Raw genomic sequence first — 27,162 nt, 5'->3', positions numbered from 1 at the left:
GTCCGCTCCGTGGAGCAGGATGAGACCTGCTCACGTTTCTTCTTCCAAAAGGTACACAGAGAGAACTCTGTGATCAGCAGCCTGAAGGAAGAAGATGGCTCAGTAAAGTCATCACAGTTCGACATTCTGAGGATCAGCAAATCCTTTTATGCTGGATTGTATGACGTGAAGACCAGAGACCAGCATGGCCCCCCTGTCCTTTATCATGGAGGTCTTAGGCGACAGCACACAGGATAGTCTGGACAAGCAGCTAACTCCTGCAGAGTCCTTTGAGAAGAGTAAAACTCTCGGAAGCGACGGCTTGCCGGCGGAGTTGTATTCGGCTCTGTGGGACTGGATCGGCCCAGACCTGCAAGAAGTGTATGAGAGTATGCTCCTGGCCGGCAGCATGTCAGAATCCATGAGGAAAGGCATCATCATTCTCATCTACAAGCACAAGGGGGAAAGGGAGGAAATTAGAAATTGGCGACCCATTTCACTGTTGAATGTGGTCTATAAGATTCTGTCCAAGGTCATTGCCAATCGGGTCAAATCCGCTCTGGAATTGGTGATCTACCCTGACCAGACCTGCACTATGCCAAGCAGGAAGATCTCTGACAGCCTCGTGCTGCTCAGGGATACGATTGCCTATGTACAGGACAGGGGTGTGGACACCTGCCTCATCAGCCTGGATCAGGAGAAGGCCTTTGACAGAATATCACACACCTACATGGTGGATATGCTCTCCAAAATGGGGTTTGGGGAGGGAATCCACAGCTGGATTCAACTCGGCACAAGCATCTGCAATGCCCCTTTGAAAAGAAGCTTTGGCAAGAGATGCAATGGCTTTTGTTACACAGGTGGTGAAGGTCAGTGAATGCATCGCCACAAAAAGTGCTGAATATCACCCTCATCCTGATGGCATCAGTATGCAAACACCAAGTGTCACATGTGTACAGTGGAATACAGCCCCAACATCAAAAACAAAAAATGCTGGAAAAACTCAGCAGGTCTGATCGCATCATTGGAGAGAGAGAGAGACAGAGATAATGTTTCCAGTCCGTATGACTCTTCTTCAGAACTAAAGGGAGGTAAAAACGTGTTGAAACTTATACTGTTTAAGGGGGAGGGTCAGGTGAAGCTGGGTAGAAGGCCAGTGATAGGTGGAGGCAAAGGAGAGATTGACAAAGATGTCAAAGAGTTGTTAACGGTGGTTGTACTGGCTAAAAGAGGTGCTAATGGTGACATGTAGAGTGGAAAGCAGAATGTGCTAATGGTCGGACCAGGGTGAGCACTCTGGAAAGTACAGATGGCCCTAGTGTGGGTGTGGGTTTGGGCTGGTGCTGGGAAGACAGATTGAAGAGGCTAAAACAATGAAAAAAATGGAAATAAATTTTAAAAATAATAAGAACGAAAATAAGTGGGAAAAAATAAAGAAATGAATAAATAAAAATAAAAAAATAAAAATGAATAAAGGGGGGGAAATCAAAAAACGGGTGGGGATGGAGGAGAGAGTTCATGATCTAAAGTTGTTGAATTCAATATTCAGTCCGGAAGGCTGTAAAGTGCCTAATCGGAAGATGAGGTGCTGTTCCTTCAGTTTGCGTTGAGCTTCACTGAAACAATGCAACAAGCCAAGGACGGACATGTGGGCAAGAGAGCAGGGTGGAGTGTTAAAATGGCAGGCGACAGGGAGGTTTGGGTCATTCTTGCGGACAGACCGAAGGTGTTCTGCAAAGCGGCCACCCAGTCTGTGTTTGGTCTCTCCACTGTAGAGGAGACTGCATTGGGAGCAACGAATGCAGTAGACTAAATTGAGGGAAGTGCAAGTGAAATGCTGCTTCACTTGAAAGGAGTGTTTGGGCCCTTGGACGGTGAGGAGAGGGGAAGTAAAGGGGCAGGTGTTGCACCTTCTGCGGTTGCATGGGAAGGTACCGTGGGAGGGGGCTGAGGTGTTGGGGGTGATGGAGGAGTGGAGGAAATAACCCAGCATCACAGCAAGAGATAGATACAGGGTTTCTGACTAGAGATGACTATAAGATTAAGGACCTTTGAAACCAAACTAAACTGTAAATGAATGTAACCAACCATCCCATCTAAAAATCACCCGCGTTGCCAGGAAATCCGTGGAGCAGGATGAGACGTGCTCACGTTTCTTCTTCCAAAAGGTACACAGAGAGAGCTCTGTGATCAGCAGCCTGAAGGAAGAAGATGGATCAGTAAAGTCATCACAGTCCGACATTCTGAGGATCAGCAAATCCTTTTATGCCAGATTATATGACGTGAAGCCCACAGACAGCACGGCCTCCCAGTCCTTCCTGTCCTCTATCACGGAGGTCTTAGACGACAGTACATGGGAGAGCCTGGACAAACCGCTAACTCCTGACGAACTGACTGAAGCCCTTGAGTCCTTCGAGAAGAGTAAAACTCCCGGAAGCGACGGCTTGCCGGCGGAGTTGTATTCGGCTCTGTGGGACGGGATCGGCCCGGACCTGCTAGAAGTGTACGAGAGAATGCTCCTGGCCGGCAGTATGTCAGAATCCATGAGGAAAGGCATTATCACCCTCATCTACAAGCACAAGGGGGAAAGGGAGGAAATTAGAAATTGGCGACCCATTTCACTGTTGAATGTGAACTATAAGATTCTGTCCAAGGTCATCGCCAATCGGGTCAAATTAGCTCTGGAATTGGTGGATTCACCCTGACCAGACCTGCACTGTGCCGAGCAGGAAGATCTCTGACAGCCTCGCGCTGCTCAGGGATACGATTGCCTATGTACAGGACAGGGGTGTGGATACCTGCCTCATCAGCCTGGATCAGGAGAAGGCCTTTGACAGAATATCGCACACCCACATGGTGGATGTGCTCTCCAAAATGGGGTTTGGGGAGGGAATTCGCAATTGGATCCAACTGCTCTACACTAACATCAGTAGCGCAGTCTCAATCAATGGGTGGGAATCAGATAGCTTTCCTATTAAATCTGGAGTCAGGCAGGGCTGCCCTCTCTCCCCTGTCCTGTTTGTGTGTTGCATAGAACCCTTTGCTGAGTCCATCAGGAAGGATCCGGGCATAAGAGGAGTGACGATCCCAGGTAGTGGAGGCACTCAGGTCAAAGTCTCCCTGTACATGGACGATGTCGCCGTCTTCTGCTCTGATCCACTGTCGGTGCACAGACGGATCCACATCTGCGGCCAGTTTGAACTGGCCTCGGGAGTCAAGGTAAATCGTGGGAAGAGCGAGGCCATGTTCTTTGGGAACTGGGCTGACTGATCCTTTGTCCCCTTCTCTGTCAGGGCTGACGACCTGAAGCTGCTGGGGATATGGTTCGGAGGGACCAGGGCATGTGTTAGAAACTGGAAGGAGCGAGTGTCTATGGTGAAAAGGTAACTGGGCATGTGGGAGCGACGCTCCCTCTCCATTGCGGGTAAGAACCTGGTCATCAGGTGTGAGGCACTCTCGCTGTTGCTGTACGTGGCGCAGGTCTGGCCCATTCCACACTCCTGTGTGGTGGCGATCACCCGAGCCATCTTCCACTTTATCTGGAGGTCGAAAATGGATCGTGTCCGCAGGGATGTGATGTACAAGCCTCTAGATAAAGAGGGAAAAAACGTGCCCAACATCGCCCTCATACTGATGGCCACCTTTGTGTACGGCTGCATCAAGCGGTGTGTAGACCCTCAGTATGCAAACACCAAGTGTCACTACATGCTGAGGTTCTACCTGTCCCCGGTGTTGTGAAGGATGGGTCTGGCCACGCTGCCGCGGAACGCTCCAAGTAGTTGGACCGTGCGGTACCACCTGTCCCTCGTGGGAAAATTTATGCAGAGAAACACCTTTGACCACAAGTCCATCAGGCAGTGGTCGGCACGTAATGTCTTAAAGGCCCTGAGGGAAAAGGAGAGGGTGGATCCTGTGGGATGGTTCCCTGAGCAGACTGTCAAAGTCATTTGGCAGAACGTCTCATCTCCAGAGCTTTCCAACAAGCACCAAGACGTAGCTTGGCTGGTGGTGAGAAAGGCCCTCCCTGTAAGATCCTTCCTACACTCCAGGAGTCTCACCCCCTCTGCACGTTGCCCTCGAGGTGGCTGTGGTGGGGAAGAGACCGTTGTTCACCTCCTTGTGGAATGTGCCTTTGCAAAGAAGGTCTGGAAAGAGAAGCAGTGGTTTCTATTGAGGTTCATCCCGAGCAGTTCTGTGACACAGGACTCTGTGCTCTACGGGCTGTTCCCAGGGACACACACCAAGACAAACATCAACTGCAGCTGGAGGATCATCAACTCGGTGAAAGAAGACACTCTTTGGTCTGCCCGAAACTTGTTGGTCTTCCAACGCAAAGAGTTGTCCCCGACCGAGTGTTGCAGTCTGGCACATTCCAAGGCTGAGGACTACGTGCTGAGGGACACAGTTAAGCTTGGGGCAGCCGCCACAAAGGCGCAATGGGGAAAGGTTGCTGCCTAAGATCTTTCAGCCATAGTGCACAGAGGGGCTGGAAAAGGTATAGACCCCTCGGCCTGACCGACTCACATTGAATGTATGCAGTGATTATTACATTTATCACAATTGTATTGAAGCACCTCAGAATGCAACATGATCTATGTGGATAACTTGAATACCATTGCACTGTCTGACTGCCTGTAATGAGCATGTTGAAATGTCTGTAATGTCCATTGGTTGTATTGAAGCATCTCATGATCCATGTGTAAAAGCTGAAGGTGATTGCACTTTTGGGATGGCCATTTTGAAATGTTCTTTCAGATATTTTATAAATGAAGTATATTTTTCAAAAAAAAAATATCAAATGTGATTGCAGACACCCTGACCAGAACCTAAAAAGACCAGGTTAGAACTGAAGAGATGATATTGACCAAGGCTAGGAAAATGCATGCGTGTGTGAGTGTGTCTGTTGTTTGTTTTCCCCCTTTGTAATGAAATGAGAATGAATCTTGTTTCATTCATTATGTCGGGTAAGTGTCACAACATTTACAGCCCCACATTACTAACTGGCATATTGCACTTTTAAGGAAGGCACATATATTTTTAAGAAGACATACAAGGTGGTGATGGTGCTAGTGCTGCTCAATGCACCCCACCATCATCACTCACACAGCAGCACCCCCTGGAAATCAGGACTCGGGACTAACATAAATACAAAGACACTGAGCAAAAGATTGCTGGCCATGTAAAGTAATCACTTTCTGGAAAATTCCTATGTGCATTATGCTTGACCAACTAGTCGAGAGAGAACATGGAATATTGTACTGAAAAAGGTGTCAAAGCCTACTTCAGTCGGAGACTCTTGGAAGGAAGAGGTGAAATGACGAAGACTGAACTTTAATCTCCTGTGATTGCGGAGACAATGGACACTGATTGCCATATCTCAGCAGAAACCATCTCCCTGTTAAGTTATATTTCAGAATGTGGAAATGATCTGAGTTGAAAGAAACCAGACCCTGGGTGAAATCCATGTTTGGTTTATTTTCCCTTCCAGGAGTACACAAGGAAATGGCTTTAAAAGCTAGCTGCAGACCTGATCTGTGAATTTGAGTTCTCATGTGTTAGTGTCTGCTGTTAGAGTCACAGCAGAAGAAGATCAATTCGGCATCCCTGCAGCTTGCAGTGAATAGTCCCTCTCTCTCTCTCTCTGTTGCTGGAGGAGGCAAAAAGGTATCTTGCACTCTGTTGCTGGGGGCAAGTCAGCAAAGCCACAATCAAAGTGGAAATAGGAGAGCTTCTTCAGAACCTGCAGAACCAAGTGTCCCCAAACCAACTGCTCAACTGCCAAAGTCAGCTGTACCGGAATCATCCAACGTAAAGGTTGCAATGTATCACTGTCTACTCCTCATGAACAAGCTAAAGACTGATTCATATAATTGGACTTAACTTCTCATTTCTGATCTGTGTGTATGTGTGTTGTGTTCTTATTATTATTCTCTGGCTTTTTAGTAACTAATAAACTTACTCTTTCTTTGAATCAATAAAGCCTGGTTCAATTGGCTCCTTCTAGAACATAAATTCATTTGAACTGGGAAAAGGTATCCACGAGGGATGGGATCCTTTCTAAATTAACCTTGTTGTGACCAACTGAGGGGGTTGAATAAAGATAGGGAGCCAGTTCATTCCTCCTCACCTGGGAATATAACAAAATTGGGGTCCCATGTAGTAAGTTAACAATTTGGGGGACCTCACCCGAGATCATAACAAAGTGGGGACCTCACCTAGGGACCAGTCATAACAAGTGGCAAGCATGGAGACAGCTCCTTGCTTAGACTTTCCACTGTACATATTTGTATATAGTTATTAATAGCTAATAAAGACTTACCTGGAAAAACTCAGCGGGTCTGGCAGCATCGGCGGAGAAGAAAAGAGTTGACGTTTCGAGTCCTCATGACCCTTCGACAGAACTTGACAGAAGTTGACCTGCTGAGTTTTTCCAGGTAATTCTGTTTTTGTTTTGGATTTCCAGCATCCGCAGTTTTTTTGTTTTTATATTAATAAAGACTTACCGTTCAATTATACAAGACTCAGAACCTCTTTGTGAGACCAACCGAACTACACAACATCTGACAACACCTCTTGTATGCTCCTCATCAAGTGGTTGATCGTAATCATGGTGTATGTCCCTGGGAATAGCCCGTAGAGCACAGAGTCCTGTGTCACAGAACTGCTCGGGATGAACCTCGACAGAAACCACTGCATCTCTCTCCAGACCTTCTTTGCAAAGGCAGAATCTACAAGGAGGTGAACAACGGTCTCTTCCCCACCACAGCCACCTCGAGGGCAACGTGCAGAGGGGGTGAGACTCCTGGCGTGTAGGAAGGATCTGAAGGGGAGGGCCTTTCTCACCACCAGACAAGCTACATGATGGTGCTAGTGCTGCTCGGTGCACCCCACCCTCATCACTCACCTAGCAGAACCCCCTGGAAATCAGGACTTGGGACTAACATCCAGAACCTCCACCTTACCCTCAAACAGCTCCCGATGCTGCAGCCTCCCACCAACCTGTCCTTGTCCCCATGTAGTTTCAACGATGACAGACGCATCACCCAAACACAGTGCAACACAGTCACTGACCTTCTGCCCCCTCTCCTGCAGTACAAGGTGGTCCCTAACAGGCAGAGCTGGTGAGAGACAAGGCTGCCCTAATATCCTGAGTCCTACAGAGGAGATGGTTCCCTACATCATGGGGCCCTTCATAACTCCCAGCTCCCCCTCACCCTGCGACCTGACACGATGCCTAAACTGCTGATGGTGTCATCAAGGGTCTCCTGCTTTACCCTCCCCCCACCCCTCACACTAACCTTCCCCTTCTCACTTCCTGCTTTCCGTCACCTGGGAACTGCCCCGCCCAGTCACAGCAGCCCCCAGGAGGAAGAGAGAGAGAAACAGCGCAGCGCGTAACTTTGTGAGAGGAGAGGGGAGAGAAGAGCGGGGGGGGGGGGAGAGGGGAGTGGGGGAGAGAGGAGTCCGGGAGAGAGGAGGGACCTCTTGGTTCACAGTTACAAGCCCCACCACCACCACCACTCCTGGCTCCCATCCCACACACACACACACCAACCTTCCCCTTCTGATTTCCTGCTTTCAGACACCCAGGAACTTTCCCAGTCACAGCAGCCCCCAGGAGAAAGGGAGAGAGCAACAGCACAGCATTGATGCAGAGGCCCCATCACATACCTCACACTCGCAGCCAGCAGTATAGATACTGGAGCCGCACCTACCCTGGAGGTAAGTGTAGAGTGGGGTCAGCATAGGCTTAGTCACCGGGCACGACTGGGCTGCAGCCACACTAGTGGGAAAAGATAGTTCATGTGTCAGCTACTGGAGAGCAAGGTCAGAGGTGAGTTCTGCGGCTGAGGACTCAGGTAAGGTTCTAGGTGGGGCAGCTTACAGGAGAACGCTGATGGGATACAGGAGTGTTGTAAAATGTTGTGTGCACTTTGGTTAGTCTCACAAAGAAGTTCTGAGTCTTGTATAATTTAACAGTAAGTGTTTATTCACTACCTGTAACTATGTACATATATACAGAGCTGGGAGAGGGGCTGCAGATATTTTCTAATTACTGGAGTCCAGGCCACTAAGGGGCCCAAGCTCATTGGCCCAGAAGCCTGTCAATCGGGATGCTCAGTGTCCATCGCAGCCAATCCTGCCTGGAGAGCGTCCTGCTGGACCGTTGCTGCTCTGAATAACAGTAATGATTGGCTGAGCAAGGACACGTCAGCTTCCCCAATCCCTCCTCTCTTACCTTGTGGGTGGGTTTATTTGAGGACTGTGCTGATGAAACTTTCTTCACCTCAGACCTCGGTGGAGTGCAAGATAAGGTAAAGCTAAGCATTTAATCCTAACCTCTACCCCCTGAAACCTCTTCCCGGCCTCCTGCCGCTCAATGGTGTGCGGCCTTGGACTGGGCCCCTCCCAACCTGCAACCTGCATCTCCCCCGAAAGTGAGCCTGCTCTGCTTCACCTCCCCCCCAATCCCTGCCAACCACCCCAATCCCCAACCCCATCCACTGACTCCCTGGATGGTCCAGAGCTACAATGTCTGAGTAATGAATTCCCGTGTTAAATGCTACAGAGATTACCATGGGCGATTGGATCTGAAGCCTGTGTGGATGGTCCAGAGCACACACTCTGAGGCCTTGGTGATGTGGATAACTTTCAGGCTATGTCTCCTCGGATTGAGTTTAGGGAATATAGGTACACTACTTCACACAGATGGGCAGTAATGTGCTGGTTGGAAGATCTCCAACTTTTCTCTCAGGAGACCAGGAAGGAAGTGGTTTTTTTTTGGAAAAATATACTTTATTCATAAAATATCTGAAAGCAACAAAACATTTCACAATGGCCATCACAAAAAGTGCAATCATATTCCAGTTTTCCAGTTGTCGCACCCTGTGATGCTTCAATACAACCAATGGACATTACAGACATTTCAACATGCTCATTACAGGCAGTCAGACAGTGCAATGGTATTCAATGTATCTGCATAGATCATGTTGCATTCTGAGGTGCTTCAATACAATTGTGATAAATGTAATATTCAGTAGTTCTGCTCCTATGCCTTTCAGTCTGGCATTTCCTTCTCTCCCAGCACACTCCCAGGGAGTGGATAGGCTTTTAGGAAGGGAGGAGGAAACAGAGGAGGGGGAGGGTGTGTATGTGTGTGTGTCTGCACAGCCCAGCTTCTGTCTGTGTGTCTCCAGCTCACTCCTATTTCCAGAGTTCACACACTCCCACAATCACACTCTCACAACTTACACCACCTCCATGTTTCAGAGTGAATCCTGGGACAACAATTCCTCTTACACAACTTACACCACCTCCATGTTTCAGAGTGAATCCTGGGACAACAATTCCTCTAACGTAACTTACACCACCTCCATGTTTCAGAGTGAATCCTGGGACAACAATTCCTCTTACACAACTTACACCACCTCCATGTTTCAGAGTCAATCCTGGGACAACAATTCCTCTGGCCCCAACAGTATTTTCAGTAGCTGCAGCTTCCCTCTCTTTTCTCTGCCCTGTCAGTTAAACACGATGTTTCCCTGTCTCCTTGATACCACTAAACTGCTTTCTGAATTGAGCTTCAAACTGAGGTCTCTTTGACCTGCTTACGGGGATGTAGATTGGAAGCTCTGGGAAGGGGAGGGGAATGCACTCTCATTCTGACGACTACCACCCACCTCACCAATGATGTCTTTCTCCATTACCATTGCCTCAGAGACGCAATGGGGAAAGGTCGCTGTCTAAGACCTTTCAGGAATAGTGCACCGAGGGGCTGGGAATTGTATAGACCCCTCGGCCTGATCGACTCACATTGAATGTATGCAGTGAATATTACATTTATCACAATTGTATGAGGGTGATGTTGGGCACGTTTTTTCCCCCTTTATCTAGAGGCTTGTACATTGTGTCCCTGCAGACACGATCCATTTTCAACCTCCAGATAAAGCGGAAGATGGCTCGGGTGATCGCCACCACACAGGAGTGTGGAATGGGCCAGACCTGCGCCACGTACAGCAACAGCAAGAGTGCCTCACACCTGATGACCAGGTTCTTACCCGCAATGGAGAGGGAGCGTCGCTCCCACATGCCCAGTTTCCGTTTCACCATAGACACTCGCTCCTTCCAGTTTCTAACGCATGCCCTGGTCCCTCCGAACCATATCCCCAGCACCTTCAGGCCGTCAGCCCTGACAGAGAAGGGGACAAAGGATCGGTCAGCCCAGTTCCCAAAGAACATGGCCTCGCACTTCCCACGATTTACCTTGGCTCCCGAGGCCAGTTCGAACTGGTCACAGATGTGGATCAGTCTGCGCACCGACAGCGGATCCGAGCAGAAGACGGTGACATCGTCCATGTACAGGGAGACTTTGATCTGAGTGTCTCCACTGCCTGGAATCGTCACTCCTCTTATGCCCGGATCCTTCCTGATGGATTCAGCAAAGGGTTCTATGTAACACACAAACAGGACAGGGGAGAGAGGACAGCCCTGCCTGACTCCAGATTTAATAGGAAAGCTATCTGATTCCCACCCATTGATAGAGACTGCGCTACTGATGTTAGTGTAGAGCAGTTGGATCCAATTGCGAATTCCCTCCCCAAACCCCATTTTGGAGAGCACGTCCACCATGTAGGTGTGCGATATTCTGTCAAAGGCCTTCTCCTGATCCAGGCTGATGAGGCAGGTGTCCACACCCCTGTCCTGTACATAGGCAATCGTATCCCTGAGCAGCACGAGGCTATCAGAGATCTTCCTGCCCGGCACAGTGCAGGTCTGGTCAGGGTGGATCACCAATTCCAGAGCGGATTTGACCCGATTGGCAATGACCTTGGACAGAATCTTATAGTTCACATTCAACAGTGAAATGGGTCGCCAATTTCTAATTTCCTCCCTTTCCCCCTTGTGCTTGTAGATGAGGGTGATAATGCCTTTCCTCATGGATTCTGACATACTGCCAGCCAGGAGCATACTCTCATACACTTCTAGCAGGTCTGGGCCAATCCAGTCCCACAGAGCCGAATACAACTCCGCCGGCAAGCCGTCGCTTCCAGGAGTTTTACTCTTCTCGAAGGACTCAAGGGCCTCAGTCAGTTCATCAGGAGTTAGCGGTTTGTCCAGGCTCTCCCGTGTACTGTCGTCTAAGACCTCCGTGATAGAGGACAGGAAGGACTGGGAGTCCGTGCTGTCTGTGGGCTTCACGTCATACAATCTGGCAAAAAGGATTTGCTGATCCTCAAAATGTCGGACTGTGATGACTTTACTGAGCCGTCTTCTTCCTTCAGGCTGCTGATCACAGAGCTCTCTCTGTGTACCTTTTGGAAGAAGAAACGTGAGCAGGTCTCATCCTGCTCCATGGAGCGGACTCTGGAATGGAAGATGATCTTGGAGGCCTCCGAGGCAAAGAGTGAGGCTTGCTGGCTCTTCACCTCTTGGAGTTCCTCCTTGACATCGACCCCCATCGATTGCAGCTGGAGCAGGTTGTGCATGTTTTTCTGGAGTCGGGACATTTCCCTCTGTTTCTTCGAGTCGTTTGAACACCTTTGAGGAAGAAAAATGTCTGAATGTTCTCCTTGATCGCTTCCCACCAGTGTGTCAGGGACTCAAAGAGGGGTTTCACAGTTCACCAGCCTTTGTAATCCCTCTTGAGTTCCTCAATGTTCTCTGGGGTCAGCAGTTGCTTGTTTAGCTTCCATGTCCCCCTGCCCACCATCTGGTCTTCCTGTAAGCGACAGTTGGCCAGTAGGAGGCAGTGGTCAGAGAAGAACACCGGCTTGATGTCGGTGGATCTGACTTTGAACGCTCGGGACACAAACAGGAAGTCTATCCTTGAGTGGGTGGGTCACTCTGGCCACAACCAGGTGTTTCTGTGCTGCGCTCCATCTGCAGGGTTGCTGAAGACATCGTGCAGCTTGCCATCCTTTACTGTTTCCATCAGGGATCTGGACGTGGTGTTCAGTCTGCTGTCGGCCCTGCCGGATTGTCCAGCTCCATCGATGATGCAGCTGAAGTCACCGCCCAGAATGACCAGCCTGGAAGTCGCCAGCAGCAGTGGGAGCTGCTGAAGGACAACCAGCCGCTCGCTGTTTTGAGCCGGGGCATACATGTTAATTAACTAGAACGACGCATTGTTGTACAATAATGTATGTTACGAGGGGGCGCTCGCCCACCACCTCCTCAACCTCGTACATAGTGACATTGTCTCCCTGCAGCAGAATACCCAGGCCAGAGGAACATGAGTCGTTTCCTCCCGACCAGAGTGATGCCCCTTGGGACCACCATCGTGACCATTGCCTGTAGGAGCTGAGGTGCAGTATCGCACGCTCCTGCAGAAACAACAGGTCAGATTTGACCTTGGCAAGGTAATCCAAGGTTGCAACACATCGCGTAGTAGATTTAACACTACACACATTGATGGACACGATCTTGATCCCCATTTTAATGCATTTTGTCACTTACCAGTCCTGTTGTCTTTGACAGTTCCAGTCCTTTGATCTGCTCCTGTAAACCCATAGTGTTTGCAAATTGTCTCACTTTTGATGGGCTGAGGAAACAGTCCTGACCCACCCCGTTGGAAATGTTCCACTCAGGTGACAACGGGGGGTTCGTGCAAGGAGCGAGGTTTGGATTGTTCTCTGCTGGAGAAATCTCTCTGATCCATTCCCTCTCAGGGGTGTTGCTGCTCCCAGCTTCCCGGAGCTGGGGTGCGCTGAGCACTTCACTGCTTCCGGCTTCCCGGAGCTGGGGTGTGCTGGCCTCTTCAAGTTGAAGTTGGGGTGCTCTGTTCCTTTAATTGTCTCCAATATCCTGATACTCGTGTGTCTCCTTCTCCAGTTCCCTCGAACGTTTCCGCTCCTTCTGTAGGTGCCGCCCTTGCCCTTCTTCACCCGAAGAGCAGCAGCTCCTGTCATCCATGTCAGATGGGAGTCGCCTCTTGCCACTCGTCTGGGAAGTGGTTTGGTCTCTTCTTGGCCCCTTTTTCTCTTTGTTCTTCTTCACCAGCTGCCAATCCCCTGCTGGTTCCTCCTCCATTGAGTCACGCTGCTGGGGAGTGGGAGGGTCAGGGGGCAGTGCTATTGTTTGGCCATCTGCTGCCTCAATGTTTCTCTTCCTCTTGTCTCCCTCTGTCTCTGTCTCTGTCTCTGTCTCTGTCCCTGTCTCTCTCTGCCTCTGTCTTTGTCTCTGTCCCTGTCTCTCTCTGCCTCTGTCTTTGTCTCTGTTTCTGTCTCTGTCTCTGTTTCTGTCTCTGTCTCTCTCTCTGTGCCTCTGTCTTTGTCTCTGTCTCTATCTCTCTCTCTCCCTCCCTCTCTCTTCCTCTCTCTCTCTCTCTGTCCTCTTTTGTCCCATTGTCCCTGCTGGAGGTCTCGGTGGGTGGAGGGTTGAAAATCTCCTTGGTGGCAGTGACAGTCACCATCTGCTTCCCCGTCGTTGGCTTTGGCTGTCTGTGCATATGTGAGACAGCATTTGGGGCAGGTATGGTAGAGGTGACTTGCCTCGCCACACAGGTTGCAGCATTTAGCCTGTTTACAGTGCTTTGTCTGGTGCCCTTCCTGTGTGCAATTCTTGCAGATTATGGCGCTGCAGTTGGCTGCCACATGAGCAGATTTGCCAAATGAGCGACAAACTTTGGGCTGCCCAGTGTAGATAAGGTAGGCGTGGCTTCCCCCGATAGCAAAGCTGGAGGGAGGGTGAAGGATTACTTCCTTACCATCCATCTTGAGTGTCACCTTGACCTGGCCTTTTTTGGTTAAATCCTAGGGTGTTCTTGACCTTGGTGCCGTTCCCAACCTTGACGACGTACCTGGCAAGGAAGGTGAGAATATCGACGACAGGGACATGGGGGTTGTAGAGGGGCACAGTCACCACACGGTCCCATTGCGATGGCACAGTAAAAAGTGGCTCCACCGTGATGATTCCCAGCTGTGGTTGGTCTCTCTTCTCCTCAAACACCTTCAGGAACTTAAGTTAAAAGCAAAATACTGCAGATGGTGGAAATCTGAAACAAAATGCTTGTAAAACTCAGCAGGCTGAGCTTTCCTGCTGACAGCATCTGTGCAGAGAGAAACAGAATTAAAGTTTCGTGTCCAAAGGCCCCTCTTCAGAGCTGAATAGAAGTAGAAACGTGATGAAATTTATTCTGTTTAAGGGAGATGGGGCAGGTGAAGCTGGATAGACGGCCAGTTACAGGTGGAGACAAAGGAGGGATTGACAAAGATGTCATGAACTACAGGACAAAGGGAACGTTAATGATCGTGGTTTGTGCTAAAAAAGGTGCTGATAGTGGCATAAAGGTAAGAAAGCAGAATGTGATAATAGCAGAACAAGGGTAGCATTGTGTGTAAGAACAAATTAGAACAAGTAACAGGTGGACCAGTAGGGGATGGGGTCAGTGGGAAAAAAAGGGACAGAAAATAGGATAAAAAAGGGGATAAAACCTCAGATAATGAATAAAAATAAGTGGATAAAAAATAAAAATGAATGTAAAAAAAGGGGATAAAAACATGGTGAGGATGGAGGAAAGAGTTCATGGTCTACAATTGTTGAACTCAATATTCAGTCCGGAAGGCTGTAAAGTGCCTAGTCGGAAGATGAGGTGCTGTTCCTCCAGTTTGCGTTGGGCTTCACTGGAACAATGCAACAAGCCAAGGACAGACATGTGGGCAAGAGAGCAGGGTGGAGTGTTAAAATGGCAAGCGACAGGGAGGTCTGGGTCATGCTTGCGGACAGACCGCAGGTGTTCTGCAAAGCGGTCGCCCAGTCTGCGTTTGGTCTCTCCAATATAGAGGAAACTGCATTGGGAGCAACGAATGCAGTAGACCAAATTGAGGGAAGTGCAAGTGAAATGCTGCTTTATTTCAAAGGAGTGTTTGGGCCCTTGGATGTTGAGGAGGGGGGAAGTAAAGGGACAGGTGTTGCACCTTCTGTGGTTGCATGGGAAGGTACCGTGGGAGGGGATTGAGATGTAGAGGGTGATGGAGGAGTGGACCAGGGTGTCCCGGAGGGAACGGTCCCTATGGAATGCCTACGGGGGGAAGGGGGGTGTGAGGGGAAGATGTGTTTGGTGGTGTTTATGTATAATTCATGAATTTATACATAAACACTACTGGCAATTCATGAAATCTTCTTGGTCTGCTGCAATCCATAGGGAGATAGGGAGGGAATTCCAGGATTTTGACCTAGTGACATGAAGGAACGGTGGTATATTTCCAAGTCAGGATGGTGAGTGGCTTGGAGGGGAGCTTCCACGTGGTGGTTGTTATTAAATCATAGAGTTATATAGCACAGAAACAGGCCCTTCGGCCCATCATGTCCATGCTGGCCATCGAGCACCTATCAATTCTAATCCCATTTCCCAGCACTTGGTCTGTAGCCCTGTATGCTGCAGTGTTTCAAGTGCTCATCTAAATACTTCTTAAACATTGTGAGGGTTCCTGCCTCCAGCACCCCCCTCAGGCAGTGTGTTTCAGTTTCCAAACACCCTCTGGGTGAAAAAAATTTTCTTCAAATCCCCTCTAAACCTCCTGCCCCTTAAATCTATACCCCCTGGTTATTGACACCTCCACTAAGGGGAAAAGTTTCTTCCTATCCACCCTATCTATGCCCCTCATAATTGTAAATACTTCTATCAGGTCCCCCCTCAGCCCTCTCTGCTCTAAGGAAAACAACACTAGCCTATCCAGTCTCTCTTCATAGATAAAACCCTCTAGACCAGGCAACATCCTGGTGAATCTCCTCTGCACCCTCTCCAGTGCAATCACATCCTTCCTATAATGTGGCGACCAGAACTGCACACAGTACTCCAGCTGTGGCCTCACAAACGCTTTATACAGCTCCAACATAACCTCCCTGCTCTTATATTCTATGCTTCGGCTAATAAAGGCAATTATCCCATATGCCTTCTTAACCACCTTTTCTACTTGTGCTGCTGCCTTCAGGGATCTATGGACATGTACACCAAGGTCCCTCTGATCCTCTGTACTTCCTAGGGTCCTACCATTCATTGTGTATTCTTTTTCCGTGTTCAACCTCCAAAAATGCACACCTTACACTTCTCAGGATTAAATTCCATTTGCCACTGCTCTGCCCATCTTACCAGCCCATCTCTATTGGCCTGTAATCTAAGGCTTTCCTCCTCACTATTTACCACACCACCAATTTTCATGTCATCTGCAAACTTACTGATCATTCCTCCTATAATCATGTCTAACTCATTAATATACACTGTAAACAGTAAGGGTCCCAGCACTGATCCCTGCGGTACGCCACTGGACACAGGCTTCCAATCGCAAAAACAGCCTTCGACCATCACCCTCTGCCTTCCGCCACTAAGCCAATTTTGGATCCAATTTGCCAAATTGCCCTGGATCCGATGGGCTCTCACCTTCTTGACCAGTCTCCCATGCAGGACCTTGTCAACAGCCTTACTGAAGTCCATGTAGAGCAAATCAACTGCACTACCCTCATCTTCACACCTAGTCACCTCCTTGAAAAATTCAATCCAATTTGTTAGATATGATCTCCCCCTGACAAAGCCATGCTGACTATCCCTGATTAATCCCTGCCTCTCCAAGTGGGGATTAATTCTGTCCCTCAGAACTTTCTCCAATAGTTTCCCTACCACTGATGTTAGACTCACTGGCCTATAATTACCTGGTTTATCCCTACCATCCTTTTTGAATAATGGTGCCACATTCGCTGTCCTCCAGTCCTCTGGCACTTCTCCTGTGGCCAGAGAGGATTTGAAAATTAGTGTCAGCGTCCCTGCAATCTCCTTTCTTGCCTCCCACAGCTGCCAGGGATACACTTCATCTAGGGATTTATCCACTTTTAAGCCCACTAAATCCGCTAATACCTCCTCCCTCTCAATGCTAATTTGTTCAAGTATACACAGTCCCTCCTCCCTGATTTCTATACCTACATCGTCCTTCTCTATAGTGAATACAGATGCAAAGTAATCATTTAAAACCTCACCTACATCCTCCGGCTCCTCACACAGATGGTCCCTATTCTTTCCCTGGTTATCTTCTTGCTCTTAATATATTTATAAAATGCCTTGGAATTTCCTTTATCTTGCTGGCCTGTGTTTTTTCATGCCCCCTCTTCACTCTCCTAATTACTTTTTAAAGTACCCCACTCTACCCTCTATACTCCTCTAGGACTTCTGTTGTTTTCAACCTTCTGTAAGTGCCATGAGCCCTTATTTTCCTTATCCAATCCTCTCCCACGTCAGTGGGAGGGAAATTATTGGAGAAGATTCTTCGTGACAGGATTTACTACCATTTGGAAGCAAATGGGCGTATTAGTGAGATGCAGCATGGTTTTGTGAAGGGGAGGTCATGTCTCACTAACTTGACTGAGTTTTTCGAGGAAGTGACAAAGATAATCGATGAAGGAAGGGCAGTGGATGTTATCTACATGGATTTCAGTAAAGTCTTTGACAAGGTCCATCATGGCAGACTGGTACAGAAGATAAAGTCGCACGGGATCAGAGGTAAGCTGGCAGGATGGATACAGAATTGGCTTGGTCATAGAGGACAGAGGGTAGCAATGGAAGTGTGCTTTTCTGAATGGAGAGCTGTGACTAGTGGCATTCCGCAGGGATCAGTGCTGGGACCTTTGCTGTTTGTAGTATACGTAAATGATTTGGAGAAAAATGTAACTGGGCTAATTAGTAAGTTTGCAGATGACACTAAGGTTGGAGGAGTTGCAGATAGTGAAGAGGATTGTCAAAGGATACAACGGGATATAGGTCGGTTGGAGACTTGGGCGGAGAAATGACAGATGGAGTTTAATCCGGACAAATGCGAGGTAATGCATTTTGGAAGGTCTAATACGGGCAGAGATTATACAGTAAATGGCAGAACCCTTAAGTGCATCGACGGGCAGAGGGATCTGGATGTACAGGTCCACAGGTCGCTGAAAGTGGCAACGCAGGTGGATAAGGTAGTCAGGAAGACATATGACATGCTTGCCTTCATTGGCAGGGGTATTGAGTATAAAAGCTGGGAAGTCATGCTGCAGCTGTATAGAACCTTGGTTCGGCCACACTTGGAATATTGTGTGCAATTCTGGTTGCCACATTACCAGAAGGATATGGAGGCGTTGGAGAGGGTGCAGAGGAGGTTTACCAGGATGCTGCCTGGTCTGGAGGTTATTAGCTATGAGGAGAGGTTGGAGAAACTCGGATTGTTCTCACTAGAGCGACAGAGATTGAGGGGCGACTTGATAGAATTTTACAAAATTATGAGTGGCATGGACAGAGTAGATAGTCAGAAGCTTTTTCCCAGGGTGGAAGAGTCAATTACTAGGAGACATAGATTTAAGGTGAGAGGAGAAAACTATAGAGGAGATGTGCGGGGCAAGTTTTTTATGCAGAGGGTAGTGAGTGTCTGGAATTCGCTGCCAAAGGAGGTGGTGAAAGCAGGTATGATAGTGGTGTTTAAGAGGCAGCTTGACAAATACATGAATAGGATGGGAATAGAGGGATATGGACCCCGGAAGTGCAAAGTGTTTTAGGCAATATGATCGGCGCAGGTTTGGAGGGACAAAGGGCCTGGTCCTGTGCTGTACTTTTCTTTGTTCTTTGTTCTTTGTTCCATATCCCTTGATATGCAAGGTTCCCTGGACTTGTTAGTCCTACCCTTCACCTTTATGGGAACATGTTGGTCCTGAGCTCTCACTATTTCCTTTTTGAATGACTCCCACTGGTCTGATGTAAACTTTCCTACAAGTAGCTGCTCCCAGTCCACTGTCTTATCATATTGAAATTGGCCTTCTCCCAATTCAGGACCTTTATTTCCGGTCCATCTTTGTCCTTTTCCATAACTACTATTGGTCACTATCCCTGAAATGCTCCCTCACTGATATTTCTACCACTTGCCCAGCTTCATTCCCTAAAATTAGATCCAATACCGCCCCTTCTCTTGTAGTATTTTCTATGTGCTGGCTCAAAAAGCTTTCTTCTGCTGGATGCACTTTAAGAATTCCGCTCCCTCTGAGCCTTTCACACCAAGACTACCCAGTTAATAATGGGGAAGTTGAAATCCCCTCCTATTTTTACCTTATTATTTTTACACTTCTCTGAGATTTGCCTACATATCTGCTCTTCTATCTCCCCATGACTGTTTGGGGGTCTATAGTACACTCCTAGCAATGTGATTTCCCCCTTTTTGTTTTTAAGTTCTATCCATATGGTCTCATCTGAGGAACTTTAAAAGGTATCATCCCTCCTTATTGGAGTAATTGACTCCTTGATCAATAGTGCAATGCCACCTCCTCTTTTACACGCCCCCCTCTCTCTCTCCACCACCACCCCCCCCCCACCCCCCCCCCACCCCCCAGCCGTCACACCTGAAGATTCTATACTCTGAAATATTGAGCTGCTAGTCCTTTCCTTCCCTCAACTATGTCTCTGTGAAAGCAACAATATCATAGTCCCATGTGTTATTCAATGCCCTCAATTCATTTGTCTTACTTGTAAGACTTCTTGCGTTATAATAGATGCTATCCAGCTTTGCATTATTCCCTTGTGTCTTAAAAGGTCTATATTTGCTCTGCCTTCCAGACTGACTTAGTTTCTCTTCGATATTTGGCTGTACATCACCCCCTACTATACCTCCATTCTATATCCCACCCCCCAGCCAAATTCGTTTAAACCCTCATCAACAGCACTAGCAAAGATCGCAAGGATGTTGGTCCTGTTCAGGTTCAGGTGCAACCCGTCGGACTTGTAAAGGACCCACCTTCTCTAGAAGTGGATCCAGTGATCCAGGAATCTAAATCTCTCCCTCCTGCACCAACTCTTCAGCCACTCATTCATCTGCTCCATCAGCCTATTCCTATAATCAACTAGCACATGGTACAGGGAGTAATCCAGAGGGTGCAACGTTTGAGGACCTGCTTTTCAATCTGCTACCCAGCTCCCTAAATTCTTGTTATGGGACCTCATCCCTCTTTCTACCTATGTCATTGGGACCAATGGAAACCATGATCTCTGACAGTTTGCCCTCCCCCTTCAGAATGCCCTGCAGCCGTTCAGTGACACCCTTGACCCTGGCCCCTGGGAGGCACACACCATCCTGGAGTCACGTCTGCGGCCAGAGAAGTGCCTGTCCGTACCCCTCACAATTGAGTCTATAATCACTATTGCTCTTCCTCTCTTTGTCCTCCCACCTTGTGCAGCTGGGCTCTGGCTTGCCCTCTCCAGAGGAGCCATCACTCTCTCCGTTTTCCAACACAGAGAAACTGTTCTTTAGTGAGATGCACTCTGGGCCTTTCCTGACTACCCGCCTGCCTCCCTTCTGACAGGTGGTCTCCCATTCCGCCTCTGTCTGCACTTGGTAAACTGCAGGGTGACCACGTCTCAAAACATGCTATCCACGTAACACTCAGCCTTGTGGATGCACTGCTGTCCTTCCAGCCGCCGCTCAGGCTCCAAAACCCGGCACTCAAGCTGGTCAAACCGCTGGCACTTCCTGCAGATGTGGTCATCCAGACTGCCAGGAGTGTCTAAGACTTCCCACATACTGCAGGCTGTACAACACACACGACTGAGCTCCTTCACCATACGTTTTGTTTGTTTTTAATTAAAAGACTATTTCCTTAAAATTTAAGCCAAGTAGAAAACTACTTAGTTTTTCTTAAAAAAAACAAATGTGGAGACTTTTAGCTTCTGTAATGTTGCTTTAAAGTGGCAAAAAAACAACTTACCCACTACCTATCAATCAGCTCTCTCCCTTGTGCTGACATCATTCCTTTCAAATTCCAGTGCTGCCAAGGGTCTGGGTGAGAACCAGTTCCCGAGCCACCTACTGCCCTTATCCTTCTAGGTGGTAGAGATCATGGGTTTGGAAGGGGCTGTCTAAGAAGCCTTGGTGAGTTGCTGCAGTGTATCTTGTCGATGGTACACACACTGCTGCTACTGTGCGTCGGTGGTGGAGGGACTGAATGTTTGTGGATGTGGTGCCAATCAAGCGGGGCTGTTTTGTCCTGGATGGTGTTGACCTTCTTGAGTTGTGGGAGCTGCACTCATCCAGGCAAGTGGGGGGGTATTCCATCACACTCCTGATTTGCGCCTTATAGATGGTGGACAGGCTTTGGGGAGTCAGGAGGTGAGTTACTATCTGCAGGATTCCCAGCCTCTTGGAGCCACAGTATTTATATGGCTAGTCCAGTTCAGTTTCTGGTCAATGGTAACTCCCAAGATGTTGATAGTGGGAGATTCAGTGATGGTAATGCCATCTCCTCTGGTGAGTGCAGCCAGACCCCAGCTGCACAAGGTGGGGTGCGGAGAAAGATTCTCTCTTGTTGGAGATGGTCATTGCCTGGCACTTGTGTGGCACAAATATTACTTGCTACTTGTCAGCCCAAGCCTGGATATTGTCCAGGTCTTGCTGCATTTGGACATGGACTGCTTCAGTATCTGAGGAGTCGCGAATGGTGCTCAACATTGTGCAATCATCAGTGAACATCCCCACTTCTGACCTTATGATGGAAGGAAGGTCATTGATGAAGATGGTTGGGCCTAGGACACTACCCTGAGGAACTCTTGCAGTGATGTCCTGGACCCAAGATGACTGACCTCCAACAACCATAACCATCTTCCTTTGTGCTGGGTATGACTCCAACCAGTGGAGAGTTTTCCCCCTGATTCCCATTGACTCCAGTTTTGCTAGGGCTTCTTGATGCCACACTCGGTCAAATGCAGCCTTGATGTCAAGGGCAGTCACTCTCACCTCACCTCAGGAGTTCATCTCTTTTATCCATGTTTGAACCAAGGCTGTAATGAGGTCAGGAGCTGAGTGACCCTGGCGGAGTCCAAACTGGGCATCAGTGAGCAGGTTATTGCTAAGCAAGTGCTGCTTGGTAACACTGTTGATGACCCCTTCCATCACTTTACTGATGATCCAGAGTCAGCTGATGGGGCGGTAATTGGCCAGGTGGGATTTTTCCTGCTTTTTGTGTACAGGACAAATCCGGGCAATTTTCCACATAGCCGGGTAGATGCCAGTGTTGTAGCTGTACTGGAATAGCTTGGCTAGGGGCGCGGCAATTACTCGAGCACAAGTCTTCAGTACTATTGCCGGAATATTGTCAGGGCCCATAGTCTTTGCAGTATCCAGTGTTGTAGGTGTACTGGAACAGCAAGTGTAAATATTGACAAGGAGACTTGCAACCCTCCACCCGCCAAGGCCTCCAGTGAGCAGAATGGGAAAAGAAGGACTCAGAGGGGAACAAGATGAAGGGAAAGATTGAGGCAGCAGACGGCCAAACAACTGCACTGCCCCGTGACCCTCCCACTCCCCAGCAGAGTGACTCAATGGAGGAGGAACCAGCAGGGGAGTGGCAGCTGGTGAAGAAGAACAAAGAGAAAAAGGGGCCAAGAAGGGACCAAACCACTTCCCAGACGAGTGGCAAGAGGCGACTCCCATCTGACATGGATGACAGGGGCTGCTGCTCTTCAGGTGAAGCAGGGCAAGGGCGGCACCTACAGAAGGAGCGGAAACGTTCGAGGGAACTGGAGGAGGAGACACACGAGCATCAGGATATTGGAGACAATGAAAAGAGCAGAGCACCCCAACTTCAACTTGAAGAGGCCAGCACAACCCAGCCCCAGGAATCTAGGAGCAGTGAAGTGCTCAGAGCACCCCAGCTCCGGGAAGCTGGGAGCAGTGAAGTGCTCAGCGCACCCCAGCTCCGGGAAGCTGGGAGCAGTGAAGTGCTCAGCGCACTCCAGCTCCGGGAAGCTGGGAGCAGCAACACCCCTGAGAGGGAATGGATCAGAGAGATTTCTCCAGCAAAGAACAATCCAAACCTCTCTCCTTGCCCGAACCCCCCGTTGTCACCTGAGTGGAACATTTCCAACGGGGCGGGTCAGGACTGTTTCCTCAGCCCATCAAAAGTGAGACAATTTGCAAACACTATGGGTTTACAGGAGCAGATCAAAGGACTGGAACTGTCAAAGACAACAGGACTGGTAAGTGACAAAATGCATTAAAATGGGGATCAAGATTGTGTCCATCAACGTGTGTAGTGTTAAATCTACTACGCGACGTATTGCAACCTTGGATTACCTTGCCAAGGTCAAAGCTGACCTGTTGTTCCTGCAGGAGTGTGTGATACTGCACCTCAGCTCCTACAGGCAATGGTCACGATGGTGGTCCCAAGGGCCCTCACTTTGGTCGGGAGGAAATGACTTATGTTCCTCCGGCCTGGGTATTCTGCTGCAGGGAGACAATGTCACTATGTACGAGGTTGAGGAGGTGGTGGGCGAGCGCCCCCTCGTAGCAGACATTATTGTACAACAATGCGCCGCTCTAGTTAATTAACATGTATGCCCCGGCTCAAAACATTGAGCGGCTGGCTAGAAAGGAACAGAGGGAAATGTCTTGACTCTAGAAAAACATGCAGAATCTGCTCCGGCTGCAGTCGATGGGGGTCGATGTCAAGGAGGAACTCCAAGAGGTGAAGAGCCAGCAAGCCTCGCTCTTTGCCTCGGAGGCCTCCAAGTTCATCTTCCGTTCCAGAGTCCGCTCCGTGGAGCAGGATGAGACGTGCTCACGTTTCTTCTTCCAAAAGGTACACACAGAGAGCTCTGTGTCAGCAGCCTGAAGGAAGAAGATGGCTCAGTAAAGTCATCACAGTCCGACATTCTGAGAATCAGTAAATCCTTTTATGCCGGATTGTATGACGTGAAGCCCACAGACAGCACGGACTCCCAGTCCTTCCTGTCCTCTATCACAGAGGTCTTAGACGACAGTACACGGGAGAGCCTGGACAAACCGCTAACTCCTGATGAACTGACTGAGGCCCTTGAGTCCTTCGAGAAGAGTAAAACTCCCGGAAGCGACGGCTTGCCGGCGGAGTTGTATTCGGCTCTGTGGGACTGGATCGGCCCAGACCTGCTAGAAGTGTACGAGAGTATGCTCCTGGCTGGCAGTATGTCAGAATCCACGAGGAAAGGCATTATCACCCTCATCTACAAGCACAAGGGGGAAAGGGAGGAAATTAGAAATTGGCGACCCATTTCACTGTTGAATGTGGATGAAAAGATTCTGTCCAAGGTCATCGCCAATTGGGTCAAATCCGCTCTGGAATTGGTGATCCACCCTGACCAGACCTGCACTGTACCCTGCATTTTCATAGCACCTTTCACCTGCACTGGTCCCAAAGCGCTTTACACTCAGTGAAGTGGACACTGTTGTAGTGTAGGAAATGCAGCAGCCAAGCTCCGCACAGCAAGCTCCCATAAACAGGAATGTGACAATGGGCGGGTAATTTTATTCTGATGTTAGTTGAAGGATAAATATTGTCCAGGACACTGGGAATACCTCTCCTGTTGTCCTTTGGCAGGGAGCCATGGAATGGGAGTGGCCGGATGGGGCATCGCTTTAACATCTCTTCTGAACACACTTAAAAGGTGACTGGATGGGCAGCTGAAGCCCTGGAACCCCCAGGGCTATGGACCAAGTGCTGGAAAATGGGATGAGACTGGGTGGCTTGTTATCCGGCTGGTACAGACATGGGCCAGAATTTAACACCCCGCGGTGGGGGGGGGGGGCGGTGAGGGGCGTGTGCCCAACCTGAACAGGCGTGAACTCGCCTGAGTGAGCAATGATGTTTGTCACTCAGCGGGCGGGCCCAGAATTGGAAGGCCAGCCGCCCACAATGAATCGGGCTCATTAACAGCACCAATTGGAAGCGATGTTTCCCTGGTCTGTCCAACCTTCCGGGTGGCGGCCGGCCGGTCCAATCGGCCAAGCGGACTTTACATTTTTGATGAAACTTCATCCAAGGGCCGGATGGAATCTCTATTAGGATTTAAAATAAAGAGAGATTTCTGGGGATGGGTTTTCTGCTGTCAGGAGCTTGGTTGTGCTGCATGGACATTTTTTGCAGGATTTTTGTGCTTTGTTTTATTCTGTGGGGGTCTGCAGCTTCCTGGGGTCAGCGAGGGGTCAGCGAGTCTGCAGCTTCCTGGGTCAGCGAGGGGTCAGCGAGTCTGCAGCTTCCTGGGGTAAGCGAGGGGTCAGCGAGTCTGCAGCTTCCCGGGTCAGCGAGTCTGCAGCTTCCTGGGGTCAGTGAGTCTGCAGCTTCCTGGGTCAGCGAGTCTGCAGTTTCCTGGGGTAAGCGAGGGGTCAGTGAGTCTGCAGCTTCCTGGGGTAAGCGAGGGGTCAGTGAGTCTGCAGCTTCCTGGGGTAAGCGAGGGGTCAGTGAGTCTGCAGCTTCCTGGGGTCAGCGAGGGGTCAGTGAGTCTGCAGCTTCCTGGGGTAAGCGAGGGGTCAGTGAGTCTGCAGCTTCCTGGGTCAGCGAGTCTGCAGCTTCCTGGGGTCAGTGAGTCTGCAGCTTCCTGGGTCAGCGAGTCTGCAGTTTCCTGGGGTCAGTGAGTCTGCAGCTTCCTGGGGTAAGCGAGGGGTCAGTGAGTCTGCAGCTTCCTGGGGTAAGCGAGGGGTCAGTGAGTCTGCAGCTTCCTGGGGTAAGCGAGGGGTCAGTGAGTCTGCAGCTTCCTGGGGTAAGCGAGGGGTCAGTGAGTCTGCAGCTTCCTGGGGTAAGCGAGGGGTCAGTGAGTCTGCAGCTTCCTGGGGTCAGTGAGTCTGCAGCTTCCTGGGTCAGTGAGTCTGCAGCTTCCTGGGTAAGCGAGGGGTCAGTGAGTCTGCAGCTTCCTGGGGTAAGCGAGGGGTCAGTGAGTCTGCAGCTTCCTGGGGTAAGCGAGGGGTCAGTGAGTCTGCAGCTTCCTGGGGTAAGCGAGGGGTCAGTGAGTCTGCAGCTTCCTGGGGTCAGCGAGGGGTCAGCGAGTCTGCAGCTTCCTGGGTCAGTGAGTCTGCAGCTTCCTGGGGTCAGTGAGGGGTCAGTGAGTCTGCAGCTTCCTGGGTCAGCGAGGGGTCAGCGAGTCTGCAGCTTCCTGATTGGTCAAGGCATTGCCCTGAGGAATGAGTCAGCGAATGGCTGTCACTTATTTTGTTTAGCTGCAACAGGCGCAATGTGTGTACATGTTCTTTCTGTCTGCAAAGAACAGGGCCCTGTGTATGCAGCTCCCAGTACAGGCAAATATGCCACACAGCAAGCCTGACTGACAATCTTAAATTGGTCATCAGTGTAACTCTCAACACATTGAGCATTATTTAGCAAATGTGGTCAGATCATGGAATCACACCTAATGTTGGACACTGTGTTTTGAATTTTACAAGCACGGGCTGGTTGGGTGTGATCCATACCCAGCCCGTTGCTAACAGCTGCTGGGACATGTTTTTTTCCAGTCTTTGAGACGTATGGCCAACATACCCAGCATCATACTGGCACTGAAATTCATATCCAACATTACTCATTTGTGTGATAGACAGAACGTCTTTTTGGCTTGACGGCAGCATCCTGTTAGTGGTGAATACCACTCGTGTTGCTACTGTATAGTAACAGCGTGAAACAGCAAGCTTCACCTGGTACTCACAGTTTTGAGATACCTTGCCCTTCCAAGGTAATCCGAGGTAGACTGGGCACTTTTCAGAACCAAAAGCGACAGCCTTGGGTGATTGTACGTATGATTGCTTGGAAAGTATTTGTGACCAACGAATGTTTTGTTAAAGGGTGTGTTATCAACTAATGTGTTCTTAAAAGGTGTGTTGTTAATTGGTGTGTTGTTAATTGGTGTGTTGTTAAAGGGTATGTGGTTAAAGGGTGTGTTGTTAAAGGGTGTGTGGTTAAAGGGTGTGTTGTTGAAGGGTGTGTGGTTAAAGGGCGTGCTGAAAAAGGGCGTGCTGATAAAGGGTGTGATGTTAACGGGTGTGTTTTTAAAGGGTGTGTTGATAAAGGGTGTGTTGTTAAAGGGCATGTTGTTAAAGAGTGTGTTGTTAAAGGGTGTGTTGCTCAAGGGTGTGTGGTTAAAGGGCACGTTGTTAAAGGGTGTGTGGTTAAAGGGCATGTTGTTAAAGGGTGTGTGGTTAAAGGGCATGTTGTTAAAGGTTGTGTTGTTAAAGGTTGTGTTGGCAAAGGGTGTGTGGTTAAAGGGTGTGTTGTTAAAGGGTGTGTTGTTAAAGGTTGTGTTGTTAAAGGTTGTGTTGGCAAAGGGTGTGTGGTTAAAGGGTGTGTGGTTAAAGGGTGTGTGCTTAAAGGGTGTGTTGTTGAAGCGTGTGTTGTTAAAGGGTGTGTGGTTAAATGGTGTGTTGTTAAAGGGTGTGTTGTTAAAAGTTGTGT

At 49.2% G+C, this 27,162-nt stretch overlaps 1 protein-coding gene across 1 annotated transcript in view; it reads right to left on the bottom strand.

The window, feature by feature from the left end:
* Positions 1–13,680: 13,680 nt before the first annotated feature.
* The window catches only part of LOC121271607 (repetitive proline-rich cell wall protein 1-like), a 96,569-nt gene continuing 83,087 nt past the window's right edge, over positions 13,681–27,162 (bottom strand). The window contains exon 3 of the mRNA XM_041177643.1: positions 13,681–13,926. Within this exon, the coding sequence (XP_041033577.1) occupies positions 13,681–13,926 (246 nt within the window). The remainder of the gene's footprint in view (positions 13,927–27,162) is intronic.

The sequence above is a fragment of the Carcharodon carcharias genome, chromosome 31 (genome assembly GCF_017639515.1).
Source record: "Carcharodon carcharias isolate sCarCar2 chromosome 31, sCarCar2.pri, whole genome shotgun sequence".
NCBI lineage: Eukaryota > Metazoa > Chordata > Chondrichthyes > Lamniformes > Lamnidae > Carcharodon > Carcharodon carcharias.
Note: the sequence above shows the minus strand (reverse complement) of the source record. Positions and strands in the feature narration are given on the sequence as shown.